The sequence below is a fragment of the Copadichromis virginalis genome, linkage group LG1 (genome assembly GCF_057382275.1).
Source record: "Copadichromis virginalis isolate Kocher_CV1m ecotype Utaka linkage group LG1, C_Virginalis_male_GT1.1, whole genome shotgun sequence".
In the NCBI taxonomy this organism is placed as follows: Eukaryota; Metazoa; Chordata; class Actinopteri; order Cichliformes; family Cichlidae; genus Copadichromis; species Copadichromis virginalis.
In genome coordinates, this window is record NC_140618.1 from 17,063,223 (window position 1) to 17,075,362 (window position 12,140).

A 12,140-nucleotide genomic window follows, 5' to 3' on the forward strand; every position below is an offset into this window, starting at 1 on the left:
CTCACCAAACTCCTATTTGATTGGATAACACGTGCCAAAACATCAGCACGCGTCAGCACGTTACTGACAGTATGGCAGCCCCCGTGAATAGTGTGGGTAAACCCTCAGCCGAACGTCCACCGTTCAATAGTACGAGTTTTCAGAAGAAAACAAGGAGCAAGTTAATATCCATACCTGGTACTAGACCTTCGGTTCAAAATGGACAGCTCCTAGTCTCCACCGGTGTCACGTCACTCGACTATTTGCTCGGTCAGTCTATCATTAGGATGCTAGCTACAAAGGCTAGCAGTATTTCTTAATCTAACTTTCGCATGCTGGATTTCACGTTACTGCAACGTACTGTATTCATATTATCAATGCAATGAGAATGAGAAGAAAAGCCATTATATTAAGGACGAGTTATGACGTTTGACATTGCCAGGACAAGACAAATATGCTTTTATTTTAAACGCATAATGCATCTTCTAATTAGTACTAGATGGAAAAGCTGTCTGTGAGAAAACAGTGAAAACAACTAGGTAATTTTCACAATAAATGTTGATTATAACAAAATACCCAGAGGGCCTTATTCATTCCCAGTTAAATCCATTTCCCTATTAATTTTTGTGGACATTATATAATCAGTTACATTCTTATTAGTTGTCTTGCACTGTGGTAAGCTAATTCGATAGTGTGGCACCTGCTGAGTTGTTGCTTTTCTTAATTCAGACTAAATCTATTAAGGCCACTTTAGTCTTAGGTTAGGTGTGGGTTAAATGGAGCAAAAAAAAGGATATCTGCCATTTTAAGGTCTAACTCTTAATGAAGCTCCTGGCATAACAAAATAGGGCAGGTTTATTATTCAAATAGTCATTTCTGTAAAAAGTACGGTTGCCTGAAAGCATCTAACAGTTGAAAAAAAAAAGTACTACAATTATATTCACATGTTCATGTTGTCTCTGCCAGCTAAACCTGTGAAAAAATATTTCTCCACAACGTCAAAATACTCTCTAGTTATGACAGAACCTTTGTGACAACTGTACTGTCTATTAATTGTTTACCTGTCTGTCAGTATGTTGCACCTGTCGTTCTAATTTGTCATTTGACAAACGTTTTGTCAGATGAGCAGCTGATGTGGCCATCAAAATAGTTTTTCACAGAAAGTACAGTTCCTGGTTGAACAGACAGACAAATGTTTTGACGCGTCTTTACTGAACAGTGATTGGCAGTGCTCGTGGAAACATAATCTTGTCACGACTTGGAGCTTGTAGAGAGTTGCTGTTGTGCTCACTGGGTTCATGGGTTCATTTGACATAGTGACAAGTCTAAGTGTCTCTTGTGTAGATCCAAAAGGACAGAGATGTTAGCAGCAGTTGAACAAAAGGAGGGTTCATAGTGATTTGGATATATTGTATATATGAGACTAACATGTAAACAATATTTTGTTTTTTGTTTCCGCAAACAGGTGGTGGATTAGCAGTTGGAACAGTGCTTCTCATAGGTGAGCATGTCACTTTAAATGTCTAAGTATTGACTAGTTTATGGTTTCTGTTAATTGGACCAAAGAGCAAGAGGAGGTCCTTTTTTACCAGCTGCTATAAGACTGTTTAATGTACAGTGATGCCAGTATGATGTTATCTATGTTTTGCATACTTCTTAATTAGTTAGTGGCTGTTATTTATACATGTATTAACATTATTATGATTAAATATTGGTTTGGTCTTTGAGATATGTGGTAGCAGACATGTGTTGCTACTCTGGCAATAAAGGATCTATCTAGCTAGCTAGCTACCTAGCTCACTATCTAGCTATCCTGTTAATTCAGGTTGAATGGGCTCAATATGAGAAAGCTTGAAATCAGTCTTAAAAGATAATTAAATATTTAGGGGTCCAAGTAACAAATAGTTCTAATCACCAAACAGACACTGTAATTTTTCAGCGTCTTCCTTCTTCTTCCTATTATTATTATTGCTCCAGTGTTTTACTCCACACATCTTCAGAAATGCTAGGGTCTGCTGAGTGACTTGAATTGAATCAATAGAACGTGTTTGTGAGGCTTTGTGTTGATGTCTGCATCCACTGCAGTTTGTTGTGAATGCAAGGATCTGTCCAGCCACAATGCAACAAATATACAAACTTCACATGCTTCCTCCAATCAGACTCCAACTCAGTTAAACATATCCCTGCTGCCCACAGCTGTCAGGAAGTTTAATCCTAAAATTTTGGGTCAAAAGTGAAGCTTTGGCAGCCCTAAAATTGTTTTGATTCCTTTTCTTATAAATTATATTTCTGCCATAAAATTGTTTGTGCAACAAAATAATTTCTTGATACAGTCATATAAAAAAGAATGTTTTCTCAGGACTCTGTAGTTATGTGAAAAATTAAGTATATACCCCATGATTCAGTAGCTTATAGAACCACTTTTAGCAGCAATAACTTGAAAGAATCATTTTCACATTGTTGTGAATGAGTTGGTCTACTTTTTTTTACAATGTTGCTTCAGTTCATTAAGATTTGTGGGTATGTGTTCATGCACTGCTCTCTTACAGCCTTTTAAGGTTCTTTAAAAACAAGCCATACTTGGTCAGTCTTTTTCTAACTGCACTGTCATGAACTTTTAACATTTAACATGCTAACTAAGCCCTCTGGATTCTGAGATGTAGGTCTGGCCTTGGGATGAATTTGCTAGGACTTTCACTGTTTTCCAGTTGAGAGCAATGTTTCTGACTCCAAGCTATTTGATTTTGCTGCTGTCTTTCCTTCTTAGTATTATTTACAGAAGTGGTCACACTTGCTGACAGACAGTTAAGTGAGTTAAGTTATTCAAGTTCATTTGATTAGCAGCGCCCTTTTAATTCCTATGGAATAGGGCTGAACGATATATCGCATTTGCGATAATATCGCGACATGATCAAGTGCAATTTTCTAACCGCAAAGGCTGCGATTATACTCTGGACATGTCCAAATTCATGGGCTGCATCCTCCTGAGGCCGCATTTGTAGACCGATTACGTCACAGCGACGCGCCGAAGGCTGTCCAAATTACTACCATATCCCAGAATTCATAGCGCGGCCCAGCCAAACTCCAGTTTCCAGCAATGGCAGCCGCTACTAAGTTTTAAAATTACTCATACTAATCTTTCTGGGTCACAAAATAAACTTTTAACATATTTTCAGGCGAGAAAGTAGTTGTGTAAACATCAAATATCTGCTCGGTTTATCAAGATATCCCATATTTGCAAAAGTGCTTCGACGTTTTCAGAGGCGTCTGCTACCCACCAGCTCGACAGCTAGCCGGGAGCTCGAGGGTTACTGATGCGGCCGAGAGCGGCACAACTCCCGGCACATCATTTTCAGATCACCGCGGAGTTTCGCTGCTCGGGTTAAACGTAATATATAAGTCACTTAGACAACCTAAAAATGTTATTGTTGGGCTTTTTTCAGTGTTTTGTTTGTTCGTGAGTAAATCGGTTTGGCTGAGATTAAAGTTATTAGATTAGATAAAATAAAACTTTATTAATCCCCCGGGTGGGTTCCTCCTTGGTTTTCACACAGCTGACTAAACGTCAAACAGAAAACTTATTAAACAGAAGTATGAGACAGTCGAGAATTTACACCAGTGTCTGGTTATATTTTAGATAGCAAGAAGCAGACGGCAGAGTTTATTAAACTCCACCGAGACAGCGGTGACGCTAATCAGAACTAGACCGTCCAATTTCACGCCTTTAAACTTTAAAGGCGTGTTTGTGTGTGTGTTTATACAATTGCTATTATGTTTGAACTTTATGTGTAATGTTACTGACTGCAGAGATCAGTAAGATGTGTATATTTTTTATTTATTAGTTTTATTTATTTAATATTATTTTTTAATTGAATGACTGTCTAGTAGTTCACAGATGTCGAAAAACTGAGTGTGGTAAAGCCACTGATTTTGTTTATGTATATTTCTGCAATCTGCACATTGTACTGACTTTAATTTTAATGTTTACACCAGGGTTCCTTGTCAGCACTTTATGCTCAGATGTTTGTAAGCTAAAAATAAACTATTGTGTATGTTCAAATATACTGTTGTGATTGAAGAAGTTAAATAAAAATGTCAGTCATCAATTCATGCATCACCTCATGTCATCATAACAGAGGTCTGTCTTCCAGGAAAGAACAGTTTAAAATTAATGTAATATAGTATTGGCCATACTATATGATGTATTGCTTGTCTTTGTTTAATAATACAGAAGACAAAGACCTTAAAAAAAATCGCATATCGCATCACAATCGCAATATTGGGGCAAAAAATCGCAATTAGATTATTTTCCATAATCGTTCAGCCCTACTATGGAAGCAGTAAGAGTGTACTTAGTTTTTCACATGACTGCATAAAGCTATGTGGAAACTTTCATCTTCACCTTACTGTATATTAAGCCTCAATATGTGTGCAAAGGCATTTTAGGTTTTTATATTTATTTTACCAAATTAAATTAAATAATACAACATATTACAAACATACAAAATATAAGAAATAGCTCTAATATATACAAATAGCTCAATTATAAATATCCAGAATATTACAAAGATTAAAGATATATGATTGACATTCTACTCTAAACTGTAAACTTTAAAAGCTTTGTTATTTTGTTGTTTTCACTGTAGAGGATGTTCAAAAGGGTGTAACTTGTGTACTGTGCATTACATGGAGGAGTTGTACTGGGAGCCACAGGCAGGAATGTCGTTCAGTGGTGCATTTGGGTCAAGTCATTCTCTCACTGAACATGCTCCTGTGACTGGTCAGCACATCATGGTCTGGGTGGGAGTGGATGTTTCCCACAATGCTGTTGTCCATCATTGTCCTTATCTTGGACAACATCCATCTCTCCAACACTACTTTAAGGGAGCTCCATCCAGCTCCATCCCTGCATCCCTTCCTGTAGAGTGCAGTGGTGTTTTTAACCCAGTCCAGTTTATTATCAATGTGTACTCCGAGGTTTTTATAGTCCTCCGCAATGTCCAGATCGAACCCCTGGATTGAAACAGGAATCACAGGTTTCCTGGTCCTCCTAAACCATCAATTCTTTGGTCTTTGTCACATTGAGCTGCAGATGATGGTGCTCACACCATGTGACAAAGGAGTCCACCAGCCCGGTACTCTGTCTCATCACCCTCAAAGGTGCATTCAACCATTCTAGAGTCATCAGAATACTGAAGATGGCAGGTCTCTGTGTAGTGGCTGAAGTCTGTGGTGTAGAGGGTAAACAGGAAAGGGGAGAGGACAGTCCCGTGTGGTGCCCGGTGTTGCTGATCACCTTTTCAGACACACAATATTGAAGATGCACATATTGTAGTCTTTCTGTCAGGTGCTCAACAATCCAGGACACAAGAGAGGCATCCACCTGCATCACTTTCAGCTTATTGCCCAGTAGGGTCGGCCTTATGATATTGAATCCACTGGAAAATTCGAAAAACATGACTTACAGTGCTCAACAGCTTCAGTCCACCCGTTACAAAGCTTTCTAAGTTCTTGAATCAACTTTTCTTGAAAATCTTCTCAATGGCATTCCTTTTCTTGTCTCTTGTTCATCTTTTCCTGTCACATTTTCCAGTCAAGTTAACATTAATATGCTTTGATACAGCACTTTGAGAACAGCCAGCCTTTTAAGCAGTGACCTTCTTTGTCTTATGGTCCTTGTGGAGTATGTCGGTAATCATCATGTGGACAACTTTCAAGTCAGCAGTCTTCATCATGATTGCGATTGTTTATACTGAATGACACCAAGAGATATACGATATTTTTGCAGGACCTGAACACAGAGATAAATAATCTAATAATTTCAGGTATTCAAAGAAAAAAAAGTTTTAAAATATTCCACTTTATGTGATTAATATAGAAGACATGAAATTCTGCCTTTTGGAATTCAGTCTGTTGCATAATTAGCTTTTTAGAAACTCTCCGCAGCAGTTTCAATGAAGAGATTTCAAGGCACATAGTTACTTTATCCTCTATATTCCTTTGGGATCAATAAAGTTATTCTTATTCTTTATTCTTATATTCATATATTCATTCGTGTAGAGCCAAAATGAAATGTATTCCTGAAATGAAATCAGCAAGCTACAGCTGACAATATTGTTGGTTGTTCTCTCCATCTTTGTCTTTAACATGTCGCTGTCTAGCAGAATGGCAAATAGACTGATGACCCTTTGGTCTCCAGTTAGAATCCCAGGTGTTCACACTTCTACTGTGATCCTTAATTAATATGCTCATCTGCAGATGTGTTATAGAACTTTTCAGAATTACATTCAAAGCAAGTGGATTTTCTGGGGACATAAATGTCTACCACTGTATTATTATTGTTATTATTATCATTCATCATAGGCTAGGCTATATGCACTGGTGGACAGTAAGGTTAAGATAGTCATGTTTCCCCTTGAAGCTGTAATTTGTGTGTAGCCAAGGCCTATACCAACTGATGATATTGCTTTGCCCTTTAATTCATCCCCCCAATCGATGCAGGAGTCAGTGATTACACACTAATGCGTTCTTCCCTTCCATTTTGTGAATCAATGTACGGTTGGTTTCATCTGGTAATGAGAGACACAGTAAAGGTGAAATGCGTGTGTGTGCATTCTCTTGTGTTTGTCTCTCAAAGAGTGGTGTGTGTGTGTGTGTGTGTGTGTGTGTGTGTGTGTGTGTGTGTGTGTGAGAGAGAGAGAGAGATGGTGTGTGTGTGTACACTGTGGTGTCTCTGTGTCTGTTTTGTTGTGTGGGTGGGTGGAATGGGGGGAGTTTGGAGTGTGTGTTTGTTTGTGTTTGTTTCAGGCAGTCGTCTCCTACACTCTGCCCCTTTAGCTGTGATGGCCTGTTTGTGAGACACAGACATAAAATTATCAGACTGGTCGTTGTCTGCCTTTGAAGTGTCTTGAGCTGTCCATCCTGATTTGTCATCCAGAGGGGGATCAGTCCAGTATGGCTGCTGTCTGAAGATCTCTCATCTCTGTGTTTTTTGCAAGAGGAGGAACAAAGCCTCCAAGCTTTTATTATTTTGGTCATGTATGGTCTCATTCTTATAGTTTTAGTAAATGTCTCTTTTCTTTAATCAGCCATCACCGTTAAATTTCACTACATTTTATGACATGTGAATAAAGGTGCTCTTTGACTATATACATATGGACTATGTTGAGAATTGACCACAATGTGGATGGTGATTGAGAAGATGACATGTTTAACTGTTATTATTATGGTAGAATTTCCTGCTAGGATGCTTAGTGGCATAGGTGGCTTGAAGAGGCCTTAAGAGTTGGTTGGATGCCAGTTGGTTCAGTTTAGTCAGATTTAGATGAAAAACAAAAGATAACTGAAGGGTATATTATGAAGTAAGGAAGTTCAACATAGCTGGGGTTTCTTTGTGTTGGCTGGCTTGACAAAATCTAAATCCCCAGTCAGAGATAACGGGTATCACAACAGTAGTTGACAACTTCAAGCTATGTGCATGCTCGCATAAAAAAAGGAGGATTTCACAAGTCATATGACTGTATTTTCTGCACAAATTGATCCCTACGAGTGCCACCTACTTCAGTTGGAGACATTAACAATTAATGATGATAGAACACAAAAAAAATCTAATAGCAAAAGACGAGAGATTAATGCTACAGAAAGTGATTAATATTGGGATTTAGCACAAAGCAATAAAATAAACATTTTCACTTTAGTTATTTTTATTTCTGATGTGACATCCGTAGATTAGATATTTGAAACTTTAAACTCAATACGTTTTAATATTAAACTGTCCCAGAGCCTACTGAAAGAGATGTGAAAATCACTCGTTTTTTTGCCAAATCAAAATAAAATTATTTTTATTGGTTGAATGGGTATTCTTGGTGATAAATAACTCAGTTAAGGCTTAATATAGCTCACATATACGTTAATATTCCTTCGTAATATATGGTAAACAAAAAACTTTATAAGAAGTGATAAAAGCAAAGAAAAATCAAGTAAAGGTTCTCAGTTAAAACTCGATAATAATTACGTATAAATCAAGTGTATGTTATGAGGGAATTGTGAACAATAACATGAATCATGTAGGTCTTATAAGACTTACATATAAAATAAAAGTATTTTCTTTTGGAGGAAATAGAGATGTTTTTTCTATGTATTTTCTCTATGAATAGCTTCTTATCTGAGCTTTAAGGACACAAATATTTTAAATATGTTTTAAAGGTATATTTTTTGGTGTCAAGGTGATCAGTCAGAAAAATCATAACACCATAGGTCTAACATTAATAAACTGCGCAAAGACAAATGGCAGCTGTGAGTTGAACCCTACCACTGGAGATACATTAATAGACATTAAAGGCTTGCAAATGCTGCTAAATTAACCCTTATTTGTAGTAGTGTTTATAGTAGTGATTCACTTTTTGAAAGCTTTTTTAAACAACTGTATTCTTTTGTTTACCTGCTATGTGTCCTAAATTTAACTCAGCTGCTCAGTAGAAATAATAATAATAGTACTTTATGGACCAAAGACATACAAGGGGAAACATTGTGACCTAGATATTTTCTCCCCTGCAGCTTTAGTAGATATGATTCAGGACTCTTTCTCTCCTGCTCCCTTGTTTGAAGGCAAATGAAGCAGAGGCATTCCCCTTTATCGAACCTTAGTCAGAATAACCAAAAAAAAACAAAAAACAAAGATGGGGGAAAAAATCATCCCATGACTGTCCAGAGTGACTGATCTACCTCAAAGATATGACTGTCCCCCACCCCCTGTTGCTCCTATACCCTGCCACCTCCCGCCTCCTCCTCATACCCCCCGCCTCAACTGCCTAATGACTCCTGGAGGTTCCATTTGTAAGGCTCCCATAGAAACACAACTACAATAGGCCCCATCTTGAGAGGGCCCATCTGGGAGTCTTTGTGGGGCCTGCTGAAAGCCACAAAGGCCTGCTGACCTAGAAACCCATCAATAAGAGAACAGGGAGCCCCACCGACAACAAATTGAAGAGCCATGGAATTTCCTTAGCCATCCTGAGTCCGTAGGTGAGGACCTGGACCAGGAACGTGGGAGGAGAAGGGAATTCTCCGGATGTTCGAGGATGACACCTCAGGATGTCATTCCCAAGCTGTCAGCTGTATGCCCATTACCTTCAACTGTCACTGCTGCCTTTGTCCTTGTGCCCACTGGTTGTCATTGTGAAGAGAGGCCTATGAAATCTTTACAAAATGGTGATTGTGACAGGAAGCAGCAATAGCATGCTGTGAAGGGTTCTGGGCCCTGCTCTGTAGGGTTTCATATTGATGATGCAGGTTTTTCTGCTGGTTTGGGGTGAGGAATGGACGGGTGGCTGCTTTGTACGCAAGAACAAAGACTACTTTTGGGAAAGTGTGTTTGCTGTTTAGAATTATGTGCCGGTCCATTTAATGCCTCCTCTAATGTGGCTCTAATGTCACCCCTCAGAGCAGAGATCTGCCCACCGTGCACAACTTACTTTTTACACTGTTAACTACACCTGATGGAAATGATGTGAGAATGATAGTGAAAGGATGCCATTGCCACTTGAATGCACACAAAAATCTGAGAGATTCATGTGAACCTGTGTCAGGAAGCATTTTGAGAGAAGCTCCTACCTTATCCTACTTCTGCCTTCTCTTGTCACTTGTAGTACCTTTCCATTTAGTGGGAGGGTCCAGGTGAATGCTTAAGGCAGGTGTCTTTGTCTCACCTCCACTGCTGTGTGGCGAAATGATAGAAATACTGTTTTAAGACCCTAACAAGAAAGGTGAAGATGTCATCTCCACTTTGATAGTCAGATCACACTACATGTCCCTGTGACATGTCGATTGCCACTTCATGTCCCTCCTAAGGTAACCAGAATGTGCTCCTTACATCAATTACAGTTTGCAGTTGTGATGTGGTCATGAACTGCTGGATCTGTGATGTGTGAATGAATGTTGAAGAAGGAAAGAATATCAACAATGTTTGGCATTAAACAGTTTGGCATTAAACAGAGATTTTTTCCACTTATTATCAAATTCTAATTATTGTTGTCTTTGTTTTATCAATATTTCTTTTTAGAGGAGGACCGATTTGATAGCTACTCTCGCATGATCCTCAAGTACTTCCTGGCAGAAGGAGTGGTGTGTCGGCATGAACTTTTTGTTGCATCAGCTCAAGATAACCCTGATGACATCTTACAGGTATGAGGGGAGGTGTCAGCCATTCTGTAACAACTTGAAATGAAACTGAGGTACTGCAGAGGATGATTTATTTTTCTAAGCTGCGAGTTTTGACGCCAAGGTGGCCTTGTGTTGTTATGTCTGCTTTAACATTTTCCCGTACAACTGTCAAACAAAAAGAACTTTGTTTGAATGTTGGAAAGTACTTGTGGATGTTTGTATAATTCATATATATATATATATATATATATATATATATACACACACACACACAGATATGATAGATTTTTTTGTGCTCATAATATAAACCCCCACCTGCTTTACAGTGCAGGCACACAGCTTTTGCTAACATGTGTCAGGGTCAATGGGGGTATCTGGGAGGTCGAGGGTGGCCTGGTTATAGCATTGTTGAAATGTTTCCCGACGTATCACTTTGTGAGGAGCACCATAGCCCCAGAAGCTGATTGCCACCCCGCATAAGGGAGGGGGGCCTCTCTCCCACTGATTGATAGTGGGAGGGGTCATGGCGTCACCCTCTCTTTACATATCAAAGACTTATTAAGAGAGGGGGGCTCCCAATGGGAATATATCACATCATTTAGTGTTTTCACAGCTACATTTGCAGTATTCTAGTTTTCTGATGTTAAGGTTCCTCTTTATGGATTACCATAAGATGCAGTTAAGTGCTTAGAAGGAGAAATGAAGTTGTGATGCACTGTAGTATTGTTGTTACTTAACTAGAGAGATTTAGTTTTGAGTCTCTTATCAGGATCTCTTTCCACATTGTATTTATGTTAAGCCTTAGAAACTGAGATTAAATTCTGCAATGAGTCAGTCTTTAGATTATTATTTTTTTGTAATGTAATACACATGATTATATAAAAACCATGTTATTATAAACTCATTGGCACTTATGATGCTAAATCATTCAGGATCTAGTTTTTGACCCACCACTGGTAATAATGACAGGTATCTGTTTATTTTAATTCTTTTATATGGATTTAAAAAATTTTTTTTATCATAATAAACTGATGCCCAGGTTCTTCTTACACTGGGACTTTCCATAGTCCCCATATTCTACTCAAAATTTCCATACCAATAGAAATAACTAACCCTTATACCAGTTACATGAAGTGTAATGTACTGTTTTGAACAGGAACTCCCTGCTCCCATCTTGGACGATGTGGCCATTCACAAGCCTGTGGAACAGCCCAGGCTGTCTTGTGAACCCCAGGACAATTTGGATGCTATGAAGATTGCCTGGCGCTATCAGAATCTACCTAAAGTGCAGGTAGTCAGATTGATATATACATTATATATAATGTCTTCTATTGTGTTGGAGTAAAGGTAATCTTTTTTTAATTTTTAAAAGTTCAAAATGTGTCTCTGTTAATGATGATTTGCCAATGGATTGCACTGGCACTCTGGTCTTTAGTGGTTTGGCAATTGTCTCAACCACTAAATCTATCAGCTTCTAAACTCCTTTGTGGGGTGAATGAGGCCTCAGCCTCTCCTTTCAGAGCTGGGCCAGATTACTCACACTTAACTGGCAATAGGTAGGCTTTTCACTGGTCCCCAACTTGCATATACACACATATACACACGCCTGCACCCCTGCTTAGCCTGGGAAACAAGAGTACTTTGCAGCCTGTGCATTGACATGTCTGCTCGCTCAACCCTATGACCCAGACCTGCGCCTCTGTCTTTCCCCAAATCCCTGCCTTTCCCCCTGCTAGGGTCGGCAGCCCTACACTCTTTCTTCCGCTTTGAGGAGAGGTGACCCTCCCCTTCTACTTCTCTGCAGTCTACCCCCGTTGCTCTATAATCCATATCGCTATGTGGATTAACAGCACACAGTGTGTCCCTGGGGATCCTCTCCTTCTTTCTCTCTCCCTGGAAACTTCTTTATATCTGTGTCCTTTCCTCACCTCTCCCCCTTCCCCTGTAAAATCGTCTTTACAAACCACTAGTAAGCCCAACCAGAGGATTTGCATCCCAAA

The 12,140-nt window shown here is 39.0% G+C and overlaps 1 protein-coding gene across 3 annotated transcripts in view; it reads left to right on the plus strand.

Annotated features, from left to right (window-relative positions):
- The first annotated feature begins 22 nt into the window (after positions 1 to 22).
- Positions 23 to 12,140, plus strand: part of elp4 (elongator acetyltransferase complex subunit 4) — a 54,740-nt gene continuing 42,622 nt past the window's right edge. Inside the window, exons 1-4 of one of the 3 annotated variants that reach the window (XR_014919370.1) lie at positions 23 to 249; positions 1,445 to 1,480; positions 10,040 to 10,161; positions 11,297 to 11,431. Coding sequence is in view for 2 of the 3 variants with exons in the window: in XM_085452839.1 (XP_085308965.1) it covers positions 72 to 249; positions 1,445 to 1,480; positions 10,040 to 10,161; positions 11,297 to 11,431 (471 nt within the window). In the remaining variant the exon portion in view is untranslated. The remainder of the gene's footprint in view (positions 250 to 1,444; positions 1,481 to 10,039; positions 10,162 to 11,296; positions 11,432 to 12,140) is intronic. The other 2 variants (XM_085452839.1, XM_085452840.1) reach the window with 2 other exon arrangements.